This window comes from Gopherus flavomarginatus, chromosome 2 (assembly GCF_025201925.1).
Source record: "Gopherus flavomarginatus isolate rGopFla2 chromosome 2, rGopFla2.mat.asm, whole genome shotgun sequence".
Classification (NCBI taxonomy): Eukaryota; Metazoa; Chordata; order Testudines; family Testudinidae; genus Gopherus; species Gopherus flavomarginatus.
The window spans coordinates 218,929,332-218,955,071 of NC_066618.1; the positions used below are offsets into that span (position 1 = coordinate 218,929,332).

The following is a 25,740-nucleotide window of genomic DNA, read 5'->3' on the forward strand; positions in this document are numbered from 1 at the left end:
TTTAAGCTGTGTGCCCTGAAGAGTGGGATGCAAAGGACTGGCAGGGTGAGGAGGGGCAGGGAACAGGCAGGCCTTTCAATTGTTCTCCAACGTTCCAGCTTTCAGTTAGAACAACTTCTTTTTTAAAAAAAACTGTTGTGGTGTCAGAGACATCTTTTAAAATGACAGCTCTGAGTAGTGGCAGTAGTACTGAGATGTGGACTGCCCTGTTAATTTCAAAGGGGAATGGTAACTTGGATGTCAGTGATTCTTTAAATGTCAAGAGTTTTAACTATTTACTGCTCATCCAAGCATAGAAGAAAGGAGTAAGGATCACACCATGAAGAGCTACAAAATAAAAATGAAAGGGCCTGTTAAAATACAACTCAATTTCCTTCCATTAAAGGTCTAAACCATGGGCTGTAAGCCTTTAACACAGGAGGGATTTGAAAATGAAACTAACCATGGAACCCTCCTGAAGGGATGTTCAGTTTTCCAAAGTTTGGTAAACAGTTTGTAGAGGACTGGACTCTGGGTTTGGAAGCCTTAGAAATGGAGGCATAATAAGACTTTGTCAAACAATTTAGACACATGGGCCAAGGCTTTCAAAAGTGACCAGTGACTTTGGGTACTTCAGTGTTTGATTCCTAACTCGAGACACCTTAAGGAGCCTGTTTTTTTATTGTTGTTTTTGGGGGTTTGGGGTTTTTTTTAAGGAAGTACTCAGTACCAATCTAACTGGAAATCACAGTTTTGAATGTGCCTGAAGTTGGGTATCCAAAATAGCCAGTCACTTTTGACAATCTTGGCCATAGTGTCTGTATTTCATAAATGACATGTCTCCTGCTATGAACAATGTATAGTCATGGGTTTTTTCAGTAAAAGTCACAGGCCCGTGAATTTGTTCATAGCCCCGTAACCTGTCCATGACTTGTATTATATACCCCTGACTACATCTTAGCTGGGATGCTGCTCTGGGGGACCAGGACAGAGGAGCTGCTCTAGGGGGCCAGGATGGGGGCTGCTCCAGCAGCAGCTGGTGTAGTTGTCCCCGGGGCCAGCTGCTTGGGCAGCCCTGGGATCAGCCACAGGTCACGGAGTCCTAATAACGTATCATTCTTCCACTTTGTGCTCTTCATTCATTAAACGCTATCCCTCTCATTTTTCTCCTCTTACCACCCTCAATTCTGTCCTCTGTTTTATAGACTACCAACCTGCATTTCTGTAAACTTATACCTGCCATCTGCTCATTATCCTAGAGATTAAGTGGGGGTAGGGTGGGGGGTTTGCAGGTTTTTGTCACAATGGTGAATACATATAAATTCAGGGTTAGCTCTCATCCCACAGCTGGCTGCAACATCTTTTTATAACTTTTTTATTGTAAGTGCATCCAGAGACTTGGGCAGTGGACATGTGCTTTTATAAATGAGATTATAAATAATTTCCCTGACCTTTTTGGCCTGACCTCACTCCTCAATCTTCTCTACATAACAGCCACCTATTTGCCCCTGCTCTGTCTATCTAGCCCACACTAAATTTGATCCTTTATTTACTTCCCTCCTTCACCAAACCTGTTAGCAAATTATCACCTATAGAAAGTACACATTCCTTTCTAGACTGCTATTGGGCATGCCTCAAGCTACTCCTTTATCCATCCAAGAATTTTGTGCTTTCTACTATACTTACTAACCTTGTATGTTAGCCTTTTGTGTAATAGCATTCCCAAAGCCTGGGTAAATTGTTCATGGCTTTCCCACTAGTTTCTGACTTCAGGCTTATGGGGTATAAACCTCCTTTTTGTGACTCTGATGCTTGTTTTTTGGATTTTAACATTCTAGTTTATTTTTCTGCCACTCCCCATTCTATTCTAGTTTAATTTTTTAATTAACTATTTAGTTTAACTTTTTTCCCTTCCCTAAAGTGAAATGTGCAAGTAACTTTGTATCATTCCCAGATGATAGATGTTCTTAAATATCAGTGTGCTGATTGGTCTCTAGTCCACGGACACCTTCTATTCCAATGCGACTTACATGGACGTACTAAAGAGCAGGAATATAATACGAGATGAGCATGCATGAGCTTCATGCGAACCGAAAATTCCAGCACATTTGTCCTATGTGGTGCTCATTGTGCATCTGAATTAAAATCTCATCTTTCGAGCTTCCCTTTCTCTCCCTTCTTTTTTGAAATCTTGTGTGCATGCCATGGGACCTTGGAAATGGCGATTCTTTAATTCAGGAGTTCTTTTGCTTTTAATAGTATGTCCCACATTTTAGTGTCTCGGTGGCCATCTCTCCGGCACTTGTGTTTGCATGAACCGTCTCCTCGCTCTCTAGTTTAACCTAAAATCACTGTGGCAGCTGCTGCACCTTTTTCAGCGAAACAGTAGTAGGAGAGGGTCTAACTTATTTTAGCAGTTACTAATATTTGCATTTGTCGTAGTTTCAAAACTAGTCTTACTGAATTTCCACTTTCCTTCATGTTCCTTCCATACCTCTGTTCCATTTATCCCCACCCCACCCCTTGCTCTACGACTCTGGTTATCTGTTCCCCTTCTACAGATTCACTCCCATTTAAAAAAAAATTTCCCAGTTGCCTGATTATTTTCCCTGCTGATTGATTTTCCTGTTCCCATGCATGTGGTGCCCCACTTTTTAGTTCTGTTCTTCCGCTCATTCCTTTTCCCAGTGGTGACTCTCTTCCTCAAGGTAGCTCATATTTCCGGTTCACTGCCACCTCTTTTATGTAGTAGTAACCCCTGGAAGAGGCAGATGGCGGAAATGGAAACAAATTGAAGACATCACAATGTCATCCACCAGCTGTCTGATCTTCCAATAGCAGCTGGACTATGGCGTTAGTCATTTGGACCATTGCTTTAGTCATTCGGTTATGTGATCTGGACTTCAGCATTTCTTCCACCCACCAAGAAGTCAGATATCTGTGTGTTGAAGCAAATTTGACTGTTAAACAAAAATTAAAGTGCTCACACTTTCATGAAGCTGAAACAAATGAAAACTATTATAAGGGTGCAGTACAGAGCACATGCCACAGAGGATGTTGGAGAGCTATTCTTTGAGGAAATAAAGATGAGGCACAGTAAAATACTGAGGTGTCAGAGGTGCTGGATGAAACATAACCACATAGGAGGGTGTACATCCTTGTGTTTTGAAGCAGCTTAGGAATGAAGCTGCTGAGCCACTGTGTCATACCTTATGAAAATCAGCTATCCTGAAGGACTGAAAGATAGCAAATGTACATATAGTTTTTTAAGGGGGATCGTTTAGGGTCATCTTGGGTTATCAAGAAGTCGTTGTCAGTCAACCATGAGAGCCTGTTAAGGAAATTAAGGGTATGTCTACACTGCAGTTAAACTGCCACGATTGGCCTATTTCAGCTCATGCAGGCTCAGGGCTGTTTAATTGCAGTATAGATGTTTGGGCTTAGTTTGGAGCCTGGGTTCTGGGGCCCCATAAGGGGAGAGTATCCTAGAGCTTGGGCCTGGGCCTGAGCCTGAGCCCAAATGTCTACACCACAATTAAATAGCCCGTTAGCCTGAGCCCTGTGAGCTCAAGTCTACTGCAAGTGTGGTATTGCATTGTAGACATACCTTAATTACAGGCCGAGAGGTAAAGTGTACTGCTGTAGGTTATAAACTTGTGAAGAGTGAGAAAATAGTAAGAATAAATAAATTTCAACATAGCAAAAGGTTTAAAAATGGAAATACCCAAAATTCTGTAATAGGACCAGTGTTTAATGTATTTGGTGAAAGGATGTAAAAAGTGAGATGGCAAAACTTGCAGAGCACAGTTTAGCTATCTCAAGATGAGGTAAGAGTTGAGGGACTTAACAAGGGTAAGTAACTGGGCAGCATGATGACAGATGAAACTCGTACAAGGTGTAATGCACATGGGAAGTAACCACTGATACTCATTGCTGGTTTTTAAGTTAACTAGTTTCTCAGGAAAAAAACCTCCCCATTATTGCAAGCTTGCAGGCAGTTAAAAGCAAGCTACTGCTGAATACTCAACAGTCAAAAGCAAACACTATTCAGTGTAAAAAGAATAAGTATTGAATATATTATATAATTCGCTATCTTATGGGACGCTGTTTTTAGTCAGGCCACTCTTTCTCAAAATGTGTAGCATAAATAGGAGTTCAAGGGTGGATGCTACAAATAGCTACTGAGAAACTTGTGTGAGAACACTGACAAATTCTTTAGAGATGACATGACAGATGTTTACAGTATAGTGAAGGTAAATGAAGTGCTCCAATTTTCACTCAAACAGTGGCACGTCTGTAACATTGAAATGCGACAAAATTGAAATACTCTTAAGTACAACACCTGATCAACCTGTGGAACTTAATACAAGAAGATATTTGAGGCCAAGAGTTTAGTAGGATTCAGAAAAGGATTAGACACGTTCTTTTCTGAAAGGGATCTAAATCCTCAGACATTGGGTCATAAGCCGGTCAGTGATTTGGGAAGAAAATCTCTCTGCGCAGGTTTTTGTGTAACTGTCTTACACTTGGTTTTGAAACATCTGGTTATAGCCACTGTCAGGATAGTGGAGTAAACATCTGTCCTGGTAGGGCAAATCTTAGATTGCATTTACTTTAGACTTCTTTGTGACTGAAGCCATGTCTATGAAATATTTTTTTAAAAAATCCACAATATAATCTAATGCAACTTTATTTAATAGTTTTTTAAAGAGCTACACACCAAGCCACTTCAGACCATATACTGTCTGATATCTTGTATTTAACTCTAAAAAAACTTCTTAAAAACCAGTAGAAACATATTGTATGGCTAATCAAAACATTCAGTTAGGGTGGAAGGAGGTGGAGGGAGAAATTGCATCATCGGCAAGAAAGAAAAGATGGCAAATGCATTAGTTTCACAGTCTTAAAGTTCCATCTCTCCTGCTGGAAAGAATGTGGCATTCACCTTGCAGGTCAGAAAACTGCTTACAAAACAAGCGAAATGTAAAGACTCCAGTGCTCAATGGGTTAGGTTTGCTGAGAGCTGGTGTAAGGTCCTGAGGAGGCAAAGTAAAATAAACATTTTAAAATAGGAACATGCTTGGCATGCAGAAAAAGGGAATGGAGAAGGTAGGTAGATATCTTAGAGCAGAAGGCAATAAAGAAGAGCATTCAAAAGAAGGGGCAAAAAGTTTCTGAAAACTTGATGCATGAAAGGTAGAAGGAGATTAAACACCTTGCATCCCTCAGCCTTTAAGTGAAGCAAGGTAGAATATATAGATAAAAAGAAATGAGAATGTGTGAGAGAGAGGAAAGTAATTTCAGTATCTAGAATAAACAGCATAGGTTTAAAAAAAAGACAGTTAAAATTTAGAATTTCAAGATGTACAGCCAATATACAGCAATGGAAAAGACTTAAAAGGAGAACTGAATCCTTTTAAAATGAGTAGAAAAACTAAAGGATCATTTGAGTGAACTCTTTTGTGATTACCTATTTTGTTATAATTTCTCTTTATTCTATAAACTGAAACAGTCCTCTCTACCTTGTTTTGTCTCTTTCATATGCCTTTGTCCGCCATCTCCTTTTTCCTCAAGCCTTCTATGTATTTTTGTTGATCCATGTTACTGCTTTTATTACTCTGAACACATTTTTATTGCAGAATAGCATGCATAACCCTTGGGCATACATTAACTTGCCTTTCAGCCCTCCCCAGTTTCCTTTGCTGCCAGTTCCTCTGATGCTTTAAATCGTTTGATATAGCCTGTCTTTTTTCCCATGTTCTTCTAAACTTGGTGTGCTGAAATTATCCCTCTTTTGCTAATTACTAAACCCGTCTGTGTAAGGGCCACTCTTGGTCGATCCCACACCTGTACATTTCCAGTCATTTTTCTTAAGTCACTCCAAACCAAGCCCAGAATTGTTCCTTGTATAGCTTCCTTTCCATACTGTTCTGTCTGTTCGCATCCAAACAGTTGCATACTCCTTACTGCCTTTATATTGCTCTTTCTGTTCAGTCCACATCAGTGTTCCTTAGCACTTGATTTTTCCATTCCTATTTCTCCTTCCATAGTTGTGTAGAAGGGTATTTTCATGGTATGTGGGTGTCACATTTTCTGTATGTACTTTGTCATGTGCTACACTCATGCAGAATTGAGGATTTGGATTGACCTTTCTACTAGGATATCTGCCAAAGTGCTGCCTTTTATCCTCCCATAACCATAGCCTATTTGCTACCCTGTTGTCTAGCCCAGTGGTTATCAACCAGGGGTCTGGGACCCCTGGGGGGTCATGAGCAGGTTTCAGAGGGTCTGTCAAGCAGGGCCAGTGTTATACTTGCTGGGACCCAGGGCAGAAAGCCAAAGGCCCGCCGCCTGGGGCCGAAGCCCGAGCAATGTAGTTTCGCAGGGGCACATGTGTCATGTGGTCCCAGGCAATTGCCATGCTTGGTACACCTTAACACCAGCCCTGTCTTTTATATGTAGAAAACCAGTTGCTGTGGCACAGTTGGGCCGTGGAGTTTTATAGCATGTTGCGAGGGGGACCCTCAGAAAGAAAGGTTGAGAACCTCTGATCTACCCTGTGCTGTTCAGAGCTGCTCCTCTTACACACTTTGCCTCTTCTGCAAAACTATCCTAAATGTTGGGTAGCATAGGAAAAAACGGGCTCCTGAGAACAGTAAAAACGCTCTCTGGATCCTCAAAAAGCATGGTCTTCCTCTTCCCTGTCACTTTAAGATAACTTCACTCCTGTATTCTGTGTGTATATGACCAAAATAATTGTAAGCACAATAAATATTGAGTTCAATAGCTTTTTCTTATATAGTTGAGGCAATGTGACCTAGTTCAATAACATAAATCTCTCACTAGAGACATGACATACCAATCTGTGAGTTAGTTAAAAGTACGGTCCACTAACAATACACTGATTGGTTTTTCCCTTCCAGTTTCCCAGACAGATTTTCATGAACACTACAACAAACAATTCTTCCTTAGCACATAACTATCCACATTCACCCAGTGTGAAATAGGGCTCTGATTAGTCTCCTCATGAAGTACTTCAAAGGTGACTGTTTACCTGAGACCATCTTATTTGAATTATTAGACAACTTAAACTCATACTCATAAGACCCTGGATATGTTGCTTGGAAGGCAGTGTGACTTGAAGCAGCTTTTGAGGTTTCTATTTAGTGAGTGCAGGCTGGAAACTTCTTGAAAAGCCAGGTCCCATTTCCTTTTGTCAGGTATAAGTGACTTCATACTACTCTAGTTCTCCTGCCCAATGGGACAAAGATGGTACCTGCCTCTGGAAACAGATGGCCCTGCTTTTTTGCCTATGAGACAAGTACTATAGTATTTATTTTTGCTTTGTTTAATTACCAAAACAAAAAAACCAACCTGTTAGGTAATAATGAAGAGAAAAAATTGTCTCCTTCGTCAGGCACCTAACTGTGGCTAGCAGATCTAGGACTGATGGGAGACCACTGGTAAGCAACCTGCTCTACTCACCATTGTGACCAAAGATCTCAACCTTGGGAATGCTTTGCATAACAAATGGCATTTTCACCAGTCTGGAGTCTTGTAACTGAAATATTTCTGGTCTTTGCATAAGTTAAACTTTATTTTCAAAATGTATTGTTACCAAAAATGTAGTCAGTGTAATATTGGATAGAGGCTTTGCATATTTTACTGAAATGTGGAGAGTAAGACTTCACAAGAGTGAGAAGTACAATTTCCATGAGCTGGAAAGGTAATATTTTTATTAGTAGAGAAATTGAGTGGAGAAGAGAGAGGTCAATTTTAGAGGCTTTCATTTTATGTGATTACAGCTATGCTGCAAATGCCATTTCACTATAAGGAGGGACTTAGTCTGACCTGCAGCACAAATCAAAAAAAGGTACCTTTTTAACTAAAATGGTTGTGTCACCGTAGAAGTCCCTTACTGCTGCAAGACCAGACTTTAAAACCCACTTTTATTATTAAAAAGGCCAGCAGCAACAAAGACTGTTTTGCAACTTGTGAGACATTTTCACAGCAATTTGATCTTTGTGTACAGGATTTTAGAGATCTTTGTACTATAATTCTTAGAGTGAAAGTAAAACTCCAGGAGATGAAAATGTGCATGAACACTTTGTGGTTTGCTTCTGGTTCAAAGGCTGCTACCTTTATGCTGTTTTGAGACATAAATTTTGAGTAGCATTGACAAAATCATCATTCTTCATGGAGTGGCATAATGGCGGCAGCAGCATATTCTATTTCAGTGGCTGACGTGTAGGTCAGGATAGGAAAGGGAGCTTGCCAGTTTTGATGGCTGTCATGTGAACATTATTGTGGTGATGCATCATCAATCATCCATCTCCTGGTAATGGGATCCAACAAGATGAGATAATTTGAAAGGCGTTCATATCCTCTATAGCCTAGAAAACAATGGATAAGGGTGTGGCGCTGAGTAACGGCACATCCCTCATCTTAATTGAAATGGGATAGGAAGAGGCTCTATTGATAGAAAAATAGAGGGTCCATGAAAATATTTGAAATACTAAATGCAGCTTCCTGCCTTTTAAAAGATTTAAAGACACTTCAGAAGATTAGCATGATGTCTGTATTTTGAGAGGGGTCTGGGATGTTTTTAGAAGAGGTGAGAGGACAGGAAAGGTAGTGGAGAAAGAGATTAGAGGGCATATCTTAAGTGGATTTGGGAGAAGAGGGTTAGCTGGGACACTGCCTCTTCCTCATTCAAAGATGTTGATGTCTAACCATTCCAAATGGAAGTCTGGTAGTCCAAGAAACCCTTCAGTCAAGCACTAACTCCTTCTGTAGCTTCCACATAAACTACTTCTGAGTCTTCGCCACCCAAAGGGAGTTCTTACTCTGCTTCATGCTGGACTATAAGCCCCGTTCCATTTCTCCCTTTCCTCCACTTTTCTGATAACTCAAGGATGTACTACAAAAATATCTGTTTGAAATGAAAAAATCTAACTCAGGTGTTTCTCTGACCTTCTTGTTCCTGACCACTGTATCGCAGGAATAATAAACTAGTGATTGTTCACTGGCATGTCTCAATACCATCTTCATGTCTCATGAATCTCTCCTTCCCATTCTGCTTTCACTACTCTCACAACACTCAGTCACAAATATTGTACACTTATAAAAACTAAATATATTTCAATCAATCTTTTTAGTTGACTCACCAGTATGTTGAGCTAGGCTGCTAGCATGGTGCTTTTCATTAATAGCAGCAGAGAGGTCTGTTAGTCTATAAGGTGCCACAGGAATTTTGGAGCATGAGCTTTTGTGGGCGAATACCCACTTCGTTGGATGTATTCACCCATGAAAGCTCATGCTCCAAAACATCTGTTAGTCTATAAGGTGCCACAGGACTCTTTGCTGCTTTTACAGATCCAGACTAACACGGCTACCCCTCTGATACTCTTCATTAATGTTTCCTTCAGTCCCTTACAAGGATTATGGGCATTTATACTGGAAGTTTATATTGGCATTGTATTTCACAATTGGTGTTTCTTTGTACTAGAGCACAAGTTTCTCATCTCCAGAAAATAGCCAGAATGAGACTTGTTCTTCAAATCCTGGCCAGATTCTGCCTGGTTTTGTTGGTCCTATGGTGGAAGATGTGTTGTGGACTGAGTGCAGATGGATGAAGTGGTGGAAAGCATCCTCAACTCTCCTTTTCATAAATGGGTGGGTCCTGCAACAGTTGGTGTTAGAAAGTGGTGCTGGTAGATGTTAGGTAGCCAAGGATGCATCAATTCACCATGTTAAAGAAATTCACTTTCTGCTGAACCTGCTTCCCCCCCAGCAGTGGGTAGGCAATGATAGCAGCACCTTCTCTCCCTCTCAGGGAATTCCCAATCCAGAGTGGAGGGAGGTTAGCTGGTGTAGGGAGGTGTGACTTTCACCCAAGATGACAAAAGGTGTATCTGTCTCTTGGGATAATTGATGAATGTCTCTTCTAGACTCCATTAACTCTTTAATGGAATTACTCATGCACTGTACAGAATTCAGCAGCCTCTGTTTCCACCAGTAGCCAGCTGGGTGATCACATCACCTTTGACTGGCTCTCTATTAAATCAGTATCAATTTCATTCATACTTCTTTGTGTCACTGGCTCTTGTTTTGTCATTACTATCACTGCCTATCAAAGTAAAAGTTGGCTGGCCACTTATTTTGTCCAAATTAATAATCTTAAATCTGTGAGAAGGGGCAATACATTTTTCTGTTGCTGTGAAACTCATATCCTGCTTGTCTTGTTGTCATCAGCTTATGTCAACTATTAATTGACTTCAAAACAAAAACACCTTGAAAATCTGGCCACTTGTTGGAGAGCCTAACTATAGACTAAGGCTTTGATCCTGGAATGAGCTGTGCATGGGTGCACCCACACATCTCAATATAGGATCAGCATCTTAGACTCCCTGACTTTAGGCACCATCTTTGGAAATAATGTCCATTGCTTTTATTTGGCTATCAGTTGATGAAAGCAACTACACCTGTACTCCGATATAACATGACCCGATATAACACGAATTCAGATATAATGCAGTAAAGCAGTGCTCCGGGGGGGCGGGGCTGCGCACTCTGGCAGATCAAAGCAAGTTGGATATAATGCCAGTTTCACTTATAAGGTGGTAAGATTATTTTGGCTCCCAAAAATGTACTGTTGGAGCTTGTGAAGTACAGTGTGGCACCTCTGTATGAAAAACACTGCTACAAAAATGTATTGATAGGAATGTCTGGTTAAAACAAGGGATATACAATTCTGTGAAATTCAGCTCAGATTATTGCCCACAAGTTTAGTTGTTTTTGGAATATCCTAGATTTAGAAACGGGTTTGGAAATTCAACAGCTGACTGTCGAACCTTGGCTTTTAATAGCTTCTAATGAATCCAGGAAGTGGTTAAACTTTAATATTTTTCATTTTTATTTGAGTTTTTTCAAATCTTGAGGTTTGGCTGAACTTCTAAGTGAAGGTTCAATTTAGTTACTTTGATCTAAATTGTTTTCTCCTTTCCAGCTTAGAGAGAGTTATTCTTGACTTCAGAAAGTATTTTCTACGTCTATCTCTTTATTTTTTAAAATTGTGTTCTTTCCAAAACACACATCGCAAATATTAAGTTTTTATGTAAGGCAGCTGTAGATAACTTAAGCAACTGCAAAACTTTACTGGTAACATGCTCTCTTAAACACTCTTGAAAATGTTAGTCTACACTACTGAAAAATGGAAGCAAAGCATGCAAAATGCAAGTTCTGATGAACAAACTATTACACTTGACATTTAACAAGAAAATAGAAATAAATATGTAAGTGTGATATGGTAGCTAATGCTGTAGAAACATCGTTTAACTTTTCTGAGGAGATAAGGTGAGCTGTAAATCTTTTTAAAATTTGGATTGGTTTCTTTGTGTATTGTGTGAATGACTTGGGGTTTTAAACTGTTTGTAACCTTAGTAACATTAGGAATGTCAAGTCTGTGTTTTGCTGGTGGAAGAGGTCTAATCATGAGGTGGAAGAGCAACAAACAAGTGCTGGGGTAGGAAGATTGAATTTGTGACACATCACTTTTTTTTTCAAAATGTGCACTAGGCACTGGAGATGATAACCTATCAAAGGCTTTTAGGGTAGACAAGATTTAAGTTTTTTTAATGTTTAAAAAAAAAACAAAACCCTAACCAACCAGGAAATGCATTTTAAGCACAGCTTTCTGCCTTTGTACATAAAGAGCCATAAACCTAATTTCTTCTTTGAGTACTGTCCCTATGGATGCTCCACAGCAGGTGCTTATGCACCTCTCAAGCCCTTGGTCCACAATTTCTAGCTAACAGTGCCCATGCCCTGCTCATGCACCCTCTGCTTATTCATGGCGGACACTGAGTCTATACAGGGGTGGGTATGTGAAGTGCCCTCAGTGTCTGACATACACAACACCTGAAGTATGCCTATCATCATTGGTACATTTGTCTCCAGCCATGGCAATCTCAGCTACGGTGTCGCTACCGGGGTCCTTTGTTGCCACAGGAGTTCTGATACTCGAGGGACCTCTTGGTGTTGGATGAACTGGGGTCCCCATTGCTGGCCAGGTACCAAGCATGTCTCAGTACAGAGACCTTGGTCTCTGAGTGGCCACTCCATGCCATACAACTCTCATCCATCCTCAGTGACTGCCCCCTTATGGGAAGATGTAGAGGAAGAGGATGACTTCCAATTGATCTCCTTGAGTGTCGGGGGATGGGGGTTCTCCTCCTACATACCCCTTCAGGCACTTACCCTTGCTCAAGGAGGACTTTGCAGCTCACCAAGGATGGTGGAACCAACGTTGTACATCACCCCCCCCCATGGCCATATTGAGACCTGTGGGCTGCCTATTGGCAACAATACGACAGACTACTGATACTGTCCCTCAGGGAGGCCAAGGTTTCCCATACTCTCTCTACCCTTGCATGACAGGAGGAGACATTTGAGGAGCAGGAGGCTAGGGCAGAAGAGGTAGTCACACATGAGACCACAATTTTCGTCGTCGTTGCTGGATGAGGCTGTTGTGCCTCTCCCACTTTCCACCGCCAACGACTTCATACTGTTCTAGGATCTCATTAGAAGGGTAGCTGGTGCTCTGCAGATCCCTCTGGAGGAGGTCAAAGATCAGCAGCACAAGCTGATGGATGTTTTGTAGTTGGCAACACTTTCCAGAGTGGTGCTACCTATTAGCCGGATCCAGCAGAGCCTCGTTAAGAAGGTATGGCAGATGCCGGCCCCTAAGAACTTAAGAACAGCCATACTGGCTCAGACCAAAACTTCATCTAGCCCAGTATCCTGTCTTCTGTTAGTGACCAACGTGAAAAAGGGTGGATAAGAAGTACTATGTGCCTTCTAAGGATTCTATTTATTTTTCTCATCCCCACTTAACTCCCTAGTGGTGGATGCAGTGAACAAACAGTATAAGCCACATTTTGAGACCTACTCCCATGACAAACACCAAAAGCAATTGGGTCTTTTTGAAAAGTCTTATTGTCTGTGACCGTGCAGTTCTGGATTGTGAACTGTCAGGCAATCGTGGCCAAATACAACTTGACTAATTACAAGCTCATGGCCTTTATTGAACAGCTGCCACATGACTGCAGGAAGCAATTCTGGCCCATTGTTGTGGAGGCTCAGCTATTGGCCTGAAGAGCTCTCCAAGCATCCCTAGATGCTATGGACATTGCTGCCAGATCTCTCTCCACAGTGGTAGTTATGCGCAGGGTGTTTTGGCTCCAACTTTCAGGGTTTCTGAGAGAGGTTCAGAACCCTATAGAGGACTCCCCTTTGGTCGTAAGCTTTTCTCGGAGATTATGAATGACTCCTGCAGTCTTTCTGCATATGCAGAGGCTGGTCTATGTTCCATGGGCATCTATACACCTACAAGCAGGAAATGTTTCAGTAGGTCACAGACTGCCCAGAGGTCACACGCTGTTCAGTTCTTGAGGTATCGCAGACCCATGGGGAAAAGCCGCCCAAAGAGACAGGTTTCAGGGGAAGAAAGCAGCCCGACCACCCTCCATCACCACCCAGGCATCATCTAAACAGCAGTTTTGACAAGTTTGTTGTGGGTTCAAATCCTCTCACCCTTCTGATTTTTGCAGTTCTGTCCTTTAGCCCTGCCTTCTCTTTGGGGACAACCTTGTTCATTTCTTAGGGCTTGGGAATGGATCACTATGATCCAGTGGGTCTTGGAGGTCATAACACTGGGCTACACGATCCAGTTTTTTGGCACTTCTTTGTTTCCACCCCCCTACCCTGTCCCTCATCAGGGACCCACACATGAGCATCTACTAAGGCAAGAGGGGGACTCTTTTTTTTTTTTCTCCAGGTAGGAGCAATACAATCTGTTCCTTCCCCTTGCAGGGGCTGGTAGTTCTTCTCTTCCTATTACCAAAGGAGGGTGAAGATTGGAGACTGATCTTAGATCTAAGATGGCTGAACAAGTTGGTGAAATGTCAAAAGTTTAGGATGGTGACTCTAGCAACTATAATTCCTTTGCCACAGGAAGGGGGATCGATTTTTTTTCATCCCTTGACCTACCAGTGCCTACTTCCATATAACTATACACCTATTGCACAGGAAATACCTATGATTCACTATAGGCCAAGATTACTTCCAGTATCGAGTGGTTCTCTTCAGCTCCAAAGGTGTGTTTGAACATTCTGGCAGTAATTGATGAATTACCTTTGACAGGAAGAGATTCTTGTCTTCCCGTACCTTGACAACTGGCTGCTAAAAGGTTGCTCTTTGGGGGAAGTGTTACTGTCCACCCAGAGGGCCTATTTCCATAACCTGGGTATTAGAAAGTCAAAGCCCTTCTATCTGGATAGGACTAAGTGATTAAGGAAATTGTCTTCACTTCATATCTTTCACAGATAGATCAAAGGGATTCCTGTTTCTGCTCAGAGACCACCTGATATCCATTTTGAAAGTATCCCTGTCTGTTATGAGTCTGTGGGTGCTCAGCCTTCCTTTCCCTGCCACCTCCCCAGGTGTGAAAGTGCATTCAGCCAGATTGCAAGCAACATCTACAGCATTTTTGAAAGATGTTCCCATATTGGAGATACATAGTGCCCCTATGTGGACTTCAGGCCTTATGTTTTCGAAGCATTATGCCCTGCGTCATTCCATCGGATCTGCTGCGGCACTTGGCTCGGCAGTATTGTCTTCAATTCTGGACCCTGATCCGAATCTCCCTTCTCTTTGGGATACTGCTCAGAAGTCACCTGAAGTGGAGCACCCCATAGGGACACTATTCAAAGATGAAGGAAATGTTACCTACCCTGTGTAGCAATTGTAGTTCTATCAGATGTGTGTTCCTATGGGTACTCCACTACCCACCCTTCTCCCTTTCTGCTTCAGATGTTCCTTAGGGAATGAGTAAGTAGAGAAAGAAATGAGGGCAGTTTGTCTGTGTACCCCGCTACAGTCTGTGTCTGCCATGAAGAGGCATAAGGTGCATGTGCAGGTCAAACGGGTACTGCTAGCTAGAAATCTCTGATCATGTGCACCACTTGAGCCCTTGAAATGGTGTACCCATAAGAGAGCGTAGCTGGAACTAATGTTACTGCACAAGGTGAGTAATATTTCCTTTTTACTTTGTTGTGGATCACTTTAGTCCTACCTGAAAAGGTATAAATGACCAATAAGAGAGTAATATTTGGTTGCCAATTCAGATGTCAGTTTTTTGCTGGCATACTAAGTTCCCATTTTAAGGAGCCCCCTTCTTTAACTCTAATATCCTGTTAAAAAGAAGTGGGGGAAAGCAAGTGTGTTCAACTGCGCTGCGAGCTCAATAAATGCTCTTTTTGTAGTTAAACAGCAAAATGTGAGCAGACTACAAAAAGTTCCAGTGAAATTTTGTGAGATGAGAAGTATAGCTTCTTTCCTTGTATGCAGTGGTTGAACTGAGCAGTCAAAAACTCTGTAAGGAATTCACCTTTGGCTGAGCATTTCTTAGGCTTTGAAAGAAAGTGTTGCCATTTTAATATAAAAAACTGTAGCTGATGCATGACTAGAATATCAAATTCATGGGCTTCGCAGTCAGGGAACGTTTTGAACCCTGAGTTGGAGAATAATTTCCTTTCTGCTTTGCCTTTTTGCTATAAATGGTATTCCTCCCCCAGGGGATGAAGGGGGGAATACTTTGCCGATTCCCCCTCTGTTTTCTTGAGTTATTCCACCATCCTATAGATAACAAGAATATTTCAACACGCTTGGGAAGCAGCAGTACTTGCCCTGCTATATGAAACTTTTTTAGTTTTATTTTTAAAAACTGCTAGTGATTTTTCGTGGTAGCATGACAGCATATTTAAAAAGCTTGTTAGTCATCATTTTGACTAAACTAATCCAACCAGCTAATCATGGAATCTGTTCTCTAAGTCTTGACTTATTTTGAGGGAGTTCTTTTCTTCATGAACAACTGAAAATAAGTATCTGGAGTGTTAAACATCTCATACAAATTTTTTTAAAAAAAGCCTGACGTATTGAAAAATTAACTGAGAGAATTGAAGTGCTACCTGCATGCTATTAAACCTCAGTCACCTGAAAATTCCTCTGATCCATGTATTCTGTCCCCATGACATTTAGAGTAGTGTCAGGGCACAAGCCTTTGGTTCACAAAATTAAGCTTCAGATAATTGAAGTCAAAATGAATGCTGTCAAATACACATTATGTTTTGGAATTTCTCTTGCTTGCTCAAATGGAAATAGGGTGACCAGATAGCAAGTGTGAAAAATCAGGACAGAGGATGGAGGGTAATAGGCACTTATATGAGAAGAAGTCCTGAATATCTGGACTATCCCTTAAAAGCAGGATATCTGGTCACCTGAAATGGAAACAACCTGTGAAACTGAGTACAGTGTGACCCATTCTCAATATCGAGAACCTTCAACTCTCAAAAAAAATTTTGGCCATTTAAACTGGTTCTGAGCCAAAACTTTTCTTGTCTCACTAATCAATAAATAGCAAAATTCACTGAATTTGAAGATCAACAGGGATATCACTGGTAGTATTGTTGATCCTAGGTGCTGTCTTCCCAAAACACTTGAACCTAAGGACAATGCCATGGTGCATGTAGTGGGATTAGCATTTGCTGGGCTCCTAAAATGACTAATGTGGCAATGGGCCTAACTACGGAATTGCAACTTCTGAAAAGCCATCATCTCATGTATGATGCAGATTTTATAAGCTATGTAAAAGACAGATCAAATGGTTGAAGCTGAATGAACAAAACTGGCTCTTCAGTATCCCATATATCATATGCTTCTCTTTTTTAAATTAGATGCAACAGTTGGAGCTGGCACAGATGCAGCAAAGAGAAGCCAATCTCACAGCTTTGGCAGCGATTGGGCCAAGGAAAAAGAGACCACTGGATTCACCAAACCCTGGATCTGGGCTTGAGGTACTGTAATGTCTTGTATGCATTTAATTCAATATTAAAATGGAACACCTTCTATACCTTTTGGGGGAAAAAGGAGGGAAGCCCTCACTGAGGCTTGTTGAATATTGTAGGGAAAATAAATAATGACTAAAGAAATACTAAAAGCTTTAGTTTTTGTGAACTGAAATTATTTTGAATATAGTTTCTAATAATGGGTATTATTGTGAAGAGTGATGCTACAATTAAGCCATGGACAGGTCACAGGCAATAAACAAAAATTCACGGCCTGTGACCTGTCCATGACCCTATACTAAAAATACCTATGATTAAATCTTACGGGAGATAAGATGGTGTGGAAGGGCAAATCCAGGGGGCTGCTTCTGGGGGTGGGGGCACATCCGGGGGCCAATGGCACCAGCTGGCCAGGGGTCAGCTACTTGGGCAGCCCTGGGATTAGCCACACTGGCCGCTACGGAAGTCACAGAATCCATGACCAACACAGAACCCTATTGATGAGCATGCTGTGTAAAAGGAGTACTGTATTTACAAGACATAATCAAAAGAATGATGAGTCTCTGCTTAATCTCTGAGAGGAAACCTCCACAACTTCGGTGATGTGTGACAGCAGCGTAACTGTTTCTGGGGCTGTGACAGACAACTAGCTGCCTAGCTTCCCTAAAGGGGAAGAGTCTCACCCAGAGGGACAAACTGTTGAGGTGGTCTCTGGAAGAGAAAACCAGCCGCCTCGGCCCGCAGAAAGTAGTGAAGAGGCATCTGGCTTCTAATCCTAGTTGTCCTAGGATAACTGAGGGACCTTGGTACACAAGCTATGCTCCCCAATGGGTCAGGACAATGGGTTCAAGTAATTTCCTCCTGACCCAGGTTCCCTTGTCTAAACACACAAGTTGTACCAATTTAACTATCGCAGACATTCAGGAAGGGGATTAAGCAATACCTGTATAAGGCATCTACATCCATACTAGAGATTGCACTGCTAACTATTTTGTTACAAAATCGCACCCCATACCAATGTAGTTATACCTGTACAAAATCTGTGTAGACAGGCCAAAGTCCTTTAACATGGTTTGTGGCAGTGTGCTCCTGAAGGTGTCTGGAATCTCCAGTAGAGTGGTCTTGACCATGCTAAGCCCTTGAAAGAGAAATACTTTTGTTTTGGCATGTGGACCATTCCCCTTATGTAGGGCATAGAGATTCTTTCAGCTGCACCAGAATCTCAGCTTTCTTAAACTTCCAGCAGCTGGCTTTCATCAAAAGCCTAATCTCTGCACTAGAGCCCTTGCTTGCTCAGTAGAGGAGTGAGACAAGGTGGGATCCTCTCCCCAGTGTCGCATTCTCTGCAACTACTTCCTCTGCCCTGAGTTCCATAGCACCTCAAAGGGAGTCAGAACATGGCTGTGTAAATCAGTGGAGGTGAGTCTCACAGCACAGGTAGACAGATTCATGCCAGAGGGGTTCAAGCTATGATGCTAACAGCAGTTTGGCCCTGCTTTCATCCCTCCTGACCGCTAGGCTTGAGAGCCAAAGCTCAACCCCATGCCCCAAAAATCCCTGCTGCGATTTTTAGTGTGATTGCTCAAACCCCGCTAGCAGAAACAAGGCTAGCTCCCAGCTGCAGTGTAGCTATACCTAGTATAAGTCTCCCTTTAACACATCATCTGTTCCTCTCCTTGAGGTAGCTTGCATAGCTGTCTCTTATATAGTGATCCTATAGTCTTGTGGTATTGACTTTCCCATAATAACATGATCCTTGGCTTCTGTCCTAGTTTTTTAGCAAAAATCCTGACATCCGACTCATTTCCGAACCATATTCCCCCATCCAAGCTTCTACTCCAGTCTTGTTCAGGTTTTTCCCTTCCTGTAACACCTGTCATCTCAAACGGGCCTTTAAAGTGCTCTTGGATCAGAAACATTGAGCAGAAAAGATTCTTTTTCATCTCTTCCACGGTTCAGGGAAAGAGCTCATGGTGGCAGGATACACCCTGGCCACATGAATTGTGTTGGGTATCTAAGACTTATGAGGCTGCCAAACTTCTCCCCAAGATTTAGAGCCACTACACTAGAGACATGGCCACCTCTTGGTCTGGACATGGGAAGCATCATCAGATTAAATTAGCAAATATGCCACTTTTAATTCCTTGCACTTGCTCACTAGGCCCCACCACTGGTTGAACATGCAGACATCTGCAGACACAACCTTTGATCAGAATGTTAGCGCAGAAGTCCATGAGGAGCTGTCTTGCATGAGAAGGTGGGGGTAAAAGAATAAAGGGATAAGCAGTTTCCATTCCTCCTTCCCTCTCCATAGCCCTCATGCTGCATCCTCTAATTCAGCAACAGTTCTCATGATCATCTTTTCTAGAATGTTTCTTTCAGAGGAGAGAAGGGCTAAAAAGCCAGAGACTAAGCGACCAAGGAGAGCTAGTGAACAAGGGACAACAAACAGAAGTTTCAGAGGGAATTTGTAAGTGGGAGTCATAATAGAATAACTTTGGCTAGGAAGGGTGGCATCACCAGTGCCAACGATGCTCCTGCACCCATATCCAGACAGAGAACTTAACTATGGATGCCTCTACCCAGGTCCTAACATGAATTTACAGATTTAGCCCATGGTCTGCCTATTGACTACGCCAGTATAGAGAGTACACTTATAAATGTTGTGGACGATACCACGCTGGGAGGGTTTGCAAGTCGAGCCCTGTGCAGATACAAAAATTTGTATCCACGTCCGATCTGCGTAAATTGTCCTCCGATATCCATGGATTTGCAGGGCTCTGCTAAGAGCTCCACAGGTCATCTTGCACAGTGACACAAGGCTGTGTCAAACCCCCAAGTCTTCCCACTTCTCCCCAGAGACCTCCCACAACCTGCTCTGCCCAGTCGTACTTCCTTCCCCACTCTGGGTGGAAGCTACATCCTGGGTCCTCATGTGCAGCACTGCCCTCCCAGTGTGGGGGGTCTCGGACATCCCTACACAGCTGCAGTGGTTCTAACACATGCTGTGTTGTGCTCACTGCATAGGAGCACAGTATCACGCTCCCTTCTCTGAGTTGCAGTTTATCTCCGGTATCTGAGCAAGCTGGGGACTAGAACTCCCAGAATGCCCAGCAAGCTTCTGCTGCTTGATTCAGAGAGCTGAAGCCTGAGGGCTGGATAACAGCCACTACATTCAAGTGAGTGTGTTGCAGAGCCCTGTGCAGATACAATTTTGTATCCGCATCTGAGCTGTGATCTGCAAAAATGGTGTGGGGATATTCACATCCCTGGATGGGGATACAAAGCAAATATCCACAGATTTGCAGGGCCGTAGTTGAAAATTCTTTGGAGGTTAGGATTAAAATTCAGAATGATCTGGACAAATTGGAGAAAGCATGAAATTCAATAAGGACAAACACAAAGTACTCCACTTAGGAAGGAACATTCAGTTGCACATGTACAAAGTGGGAAGTGACTGCCTAGGAAGGAGTACTGCAGAAAAGGATCTGGGGGTTATAGTGGATCACAAGCTAAATATGAGTCAACAGTCTAATGCTGTTGGACAAAAAAGCAAACCTCATTCTCAGATATATTAGCAAGAGTGTGGTAAGCAAGACAGGAGTAGTAATTCTTACACTCTACTCTGTGCTGATAAAGCCTCAACTGGAGTAATGTCAGGCCTCAACTGGAGTATTGTACTGCAGTTTTGGCTGCCACATTGCAGGAAAGATGTGAACAAACTAGAGAAAGTCAATAGGACAGCACAAAAATGATTAAAGGTCTAGAACAGGGGTCTCAGCCCACGGGGTTATTTTCTGCAGCCCGCGAGCTCCTCGTGGTGCGGCCCCTCCCCCCCATCCCCCAGCATTTACCTAGTGTGGCTCTGGCCCGACACAATTCCCCATTCCCGGCCAATGGGAGCTGCTGGAGACAGTGCCTGAAGCAACAGCCACACACACCCCTGCACCCCTCCTACCCCAGGTTCCGGCCGCTTCCTGGAGTGGCGCGGGGACAGGGCAGGCAGGCAGGGAGCCTGCCCTGCCCCCGGTGTGTGTCAGGCTGGAGCCCACACCCTGCACCCCTCCTGCACCACCACCGGCCCTGAGTCCCCTGCTGCACCCCGACCCCCTGCCCTGAGCCCCCGGCCACACCCCTCCTGCATCCCAACCCCCTCTCCTGAGCCCCCGCCGCACCCATCACCCTTCCTGCACCCCACACCCAAACTCCATGCCCTGAGCCCCCGCCACACCCCTCCTGCACCTCCTGGGGGCAGGGAGGGGGCAAAGCTGGGGTGGGGATTTCAGGGAAGGGGTTGGAATGGGGGCAGGGAAGGTGTGGGAAGAGGCGGGGCAGGGGTGGGGCTTCATGGAAGGGGTGGAGTGGGGGCGGGGTCAAGGGCGGTCAGGGGAGGTGTCAGTAAATGCGGCCCTCGGGCCAATGTACTAGTCCTAATGGTCTTTTGAGTTTGAGACCCCTGGTCTAGAAAACATGACTTATGAGGAAAGATTTGAAAAAAATGGGTGTTTCATCTAGAGAGGAGAACACTGAGGAGGAATATAAGTTTTCAAATACATAATTTTGTTACAAGGAGGAGGAATTCTACTCAGCCTCTGAGGATAGGAGAAAAAGCAATGAGCTTAAATTGCAGCAAGGGAGGTTTAGATTGGACATTAGGAAAAACTTCGTAACTGTCAGAGTGGTTAAGCACTGAAACAAGTTGCCTAGGGAGGTTGTGGAATCTCTCACTGAAGATTTTAAAGAATAGGTTAAACTAACATGTCAGAAATGGTCTGGTTATTACATATTCCTGCCTTGAGTGCAGGGGACTGGACTAGATGACCTATTGAAGTCTCTTCCAGTCCTACACGTGTATGATTCCGAACTGAGACATGCATGGAAAGAGCCTATATCTTTCCACTTACGGCCTAATTTCTGCAGCTGGGTCAATACTGGGGAGACTCCCATCCTGCAGGCCTTTCTTAGTCCAGCCTTTGACAAGAGACTGTCCTTAGGGAAGTAAAGCAGTCTCCTAGATCAGAAAGAATCAAACTGGAGAAGCAAAGGAGGAAGACCTAGCAAGTAGGAGACTCCTCCATGACCCCGGTTTGCCATCCTGCCCCTCAGAGCAAGTGAGGTGGAGGAACCAGCTCAACCTGGCCACAGAAAACATAATAACTTATCTTCCTTTTGAGTGGGTACATTTTATGTTCCTTGGAATCTTCAATACATCAGTAATGGCCTTTGTTCTGCATATACAAGTGAGCTTGTTATCTGCCTTTTTATGTAACACCACTGGAAGACTTGAAAACATGAGCCTGGCATTAGAATAACTTTCATCTCCTCTCCCTCCCTTCCCACCAAGTTTTTTTGGTTAATCATTCTTGTGTTTTAACAGTGCCTTTGATAAGGAAAAGCTATATAACACAAGGCTGCAATTGCTAACCCTCTTTTGGCATAAGAGGCTGTGTAATGGCTTCCTGTTACATATTTCATCTGTCACTCTCATTCTTTGGCATGTCCATTGTTTCCTTTATTAAAAATTTGGTAGCACTGTGCCAGATAAGTACAGCTGAGAATAGTGTGATATTACAGTGTTTTGGGCCATTAATGCAGTACTTTTAAGTTCACATCCAAACCCTTTTTTAAACTGACACAAACCTGGTCGTATTTGTCGTAAGTTCCACTGGAAATGCACATTCATAAATTTAACTTTTGATGTGTGTTGTATTGATCTCATGTCATCTCTAGTTGGACCAACATCTAAATCCTAGCATGCTGATTAGTAAAGGATGTCATGAAGGTAATTTCGCATGTGAAAACAACCTGTTTCTTGAATGCAACTCTGCATGTTCATGTGTGGTATTTGTTGTCTTGGGAACAGAGGAGTGGTTTGTCTGAGAATACCTAATTCTTTGGAAAATCTTTTTTTGATGCTTTATTCAATTTCACAGTAGATATTTTGTGAATGTAACCTCTTCTGTTTTTCTCTGGGAACTTCTAAACTGATGTTCCAAGATGTCTGAACAAAATTTAGTGACTGTAAAGAACGTAATATTTGGTATAGAAAAATAAAAATTGGTCTGAGTCTCATTTACTATTGCTAGAAGCAGAATACCCTTAATTCATCGACAACATGCTAAGCAATAAACAGCCTTTCTTCAGAGGCTGTCATCGTTGGAGTCTCCGTCGTAGCTGATGTATGAGTCAGCTTGTTTCAATGCATCTTGTGCAACTATAAACCAATGAGGAATCCACAGATGTGTCTGCCTATTGGGCAGACACGGCCACGTGTTTTGACACAGCCTGCTTTCTTCACACACACTTGGACTTTTTCTGTTCTGTTATTCTCAATGACTTAATCGCAGACCAACACACCTGCCTTCATCCTGATCTGTCATCAGCAGCAATTTCCCATGTATTCAGCTAGACTTGACCAGCTTTTAGGTGAGCTTTGAGAGTGTTGTGATGTTGTTGTTTTTGTTAGCCTCCCAGCATACATGCTCCCATTTTCAAGAGTTCATAAAATATGGTTTTGGGAAGTCGCAAACCACCCATACATACGAGATGACCAACCTGCAAATTTATGCCTGTATGACTAGGGATTCACCACGAGTTATGCAGCACCAATCCAGGACTTCCATGTTTTGGTATCCTGTCCGACCACTTGATGTTATAGATGAGATGCAGATAGGGCATTAGAAAATGCTCTAGTTGTGTCAAGTGCCTGCTATAGTGTCTGTTTCACAGCTGTAGAGAAGTGCTGAATGCGATTGCACAGCAGACTTTAATCTGGGTGTGAAGTCGAATGCCTCTCACCTTCCCCAGGCAGTGAGTCGACCATAATGCAGGCAATTTCATCATTGATCACAGCATTATTAGATCAAGTGCTACCAAGATTGCTTAAAACAGTAGAAAAATATGGCTGTCATCAATTGCGATTTCGGGGACAAATTTTTCTTTTTTTTTTTTTTTTCCTGGAGCAGGCTTGTAAAGCACTTTGGTTTCCTTCAGGCTGATAGCGTTCAAATTGTTTGGCTGATCTAGAAAAGCAGTTGATTAGATGCTGCATCTTCACAGATATGTTCTACGAGTACACAGTCATCAGCCAAGAGGAGCTCCCTAACAAGCAAATCAATTAGTTTAGTGCGAACATGAAGATGGAGGAGATTGAAGATGCTGTGCAGAATTGCATATAAATATCCCCGTTTCAGTCTGAGAGGATCTCTGTCAGCATAATCCCAAAGAGAATAATAAATAGTGTAGATGCAAACACAGCCCTGCTTAACACTGTTTGTGACAGAGGCTCTGAAGCACCATTTTCCAGCACTATATACCCAGCATGCTGTCATGGAATGAACACACGCTGGTGATGAATTTGTGCAATGAATTCAAATTGATGAAAGCAAGTACAATGTGGCTTTAGGCCAATACACATTTGGCATCTTTAAAATCATCTTTTTGGGCAACTTGTCTGAGTAATTTAAACTCATGGAGTATAATTATTCATTTTGTATTACAAATATAGAAAGTATTATACTCCATCTTAAATGCCAGAATTTCGTGGTTTAGAGCAGCTAGGAATAAATCTGTCCCTAATACTTCTGTATCCATTTTCAGTACCTGAGTTGTGTGCTGGAAGGATTTCTTTCTTGCATTCTAGTTCCTCTTTGTGCAGTTCAATTAGGTATATAATATTAATTGTAGTATTAGGTTTTCTTTAAAGTCACTTTTACCATGAATGTTCAAGTTGTACCAGGTAACTTTTTTTTTTTTCCCCACACAATATTTGGGGCATTCAACTGTGCTCCAACATAGCTTAAAATAAGAGAATAAGATGTTGGTATGTTTAATTTTTTTGTTCCCTCATACTATAACTCCGTATTTAAAAAATAAATGGAAGTGTTTCAGACCATTAGTCAGTAATGTAAACTAAAGCTCCTGGGTATTTAGGGAAGGAGGAGAGAAATGATTAGTTTTCAAATGTGATGAAGTGAAATGTTTCAACGACATAAATTAACGTTTTATATTCAAATCTACCTTCACTGGGCAAAGAAATCCTAGCAAGCACTGACAGAGGACAGCTTAACACACTAGACTGTAACGGTTCCAGTCACTGCTCCAAAAATAACAATAAGTGAAAGGCTAAAATCCATCTTATAACGTGTGCACCATGTCCCTTCCCTACTCTCCTACTTCCCACTAGTGGGTCTGTACCTTTTGATCATGATGACTCCTCACCTGAGAATATTCTTCCTCATCCTCTGTTCCGTACAATCTCTCATCTGTTTCGTCCTCAAGACTCTCATTCCAGTGCTAGATACTCTCTCCTGTGTGCTCGTCACTCTTGCACCCTAAATATTTTGAAGACAAAATAATATCGTGAATTATTTTAAAGAAATATTTAAGATTTCAGGGAACAAAATTGGACAAATCAGCTGAGAACTGAGATACTGACACAAGCATATATGATCTACTGTTGGAACCTTTTGTCTCCCTTAAAGCCCCATTACCCTTTGTCATCCCCTGCTTTTATGTCTGATTAAATTGTAAACTCCTCTAGGCAATGACATACTCCTTCCTTTGTTCTCTAAAGTACCATGGACATCTGTGCCACAATATACGGTAAACTGTATGCTATAATGGCTATTGATGATGGATACATGCCACTACATTCAGCAGGGTTATGGCTATGGAAAAATCAATGAAGACTATCAAGCTGTCAGTTAAGGCAAACATTTCCAGGTCTAGAATCTACATAAATGTCAATATGAAGAAGAATTATCTTTTGTTCTTGTTTGAGACATTTGTAATATTCTCTTTACCAGGATCAAACATCAGCATTCAAAATGAATTTGGATTTAATTCCTTGTAAAAG

At 42.3% G+C, this 25,740-nt stretch overlaps 1 protein-coding gene across 1 annotated transcript in view; it reads left to right on the forward strand.

Moving 5' to 3' along the window:
- The window catches only part of TAF4B (TATA-box binding protein associated factor 4b), a 127,218-nt gene that overhangs the window by 73,180 nt on the left and 28,298 nt on the right, over positions 1–25,740 (forward strand). Inside the window, exon 14 of the mRNA XM_050942084.1 lies at positions 16,773–16,892. Within this exon, the coding sequence (XP_050798041.1) occupies positions 16,773–16,892 (120 nt within the window). The remainder of the gene's footprint in view (positions 1–16,772; positions 16,893–25,740) is intronic.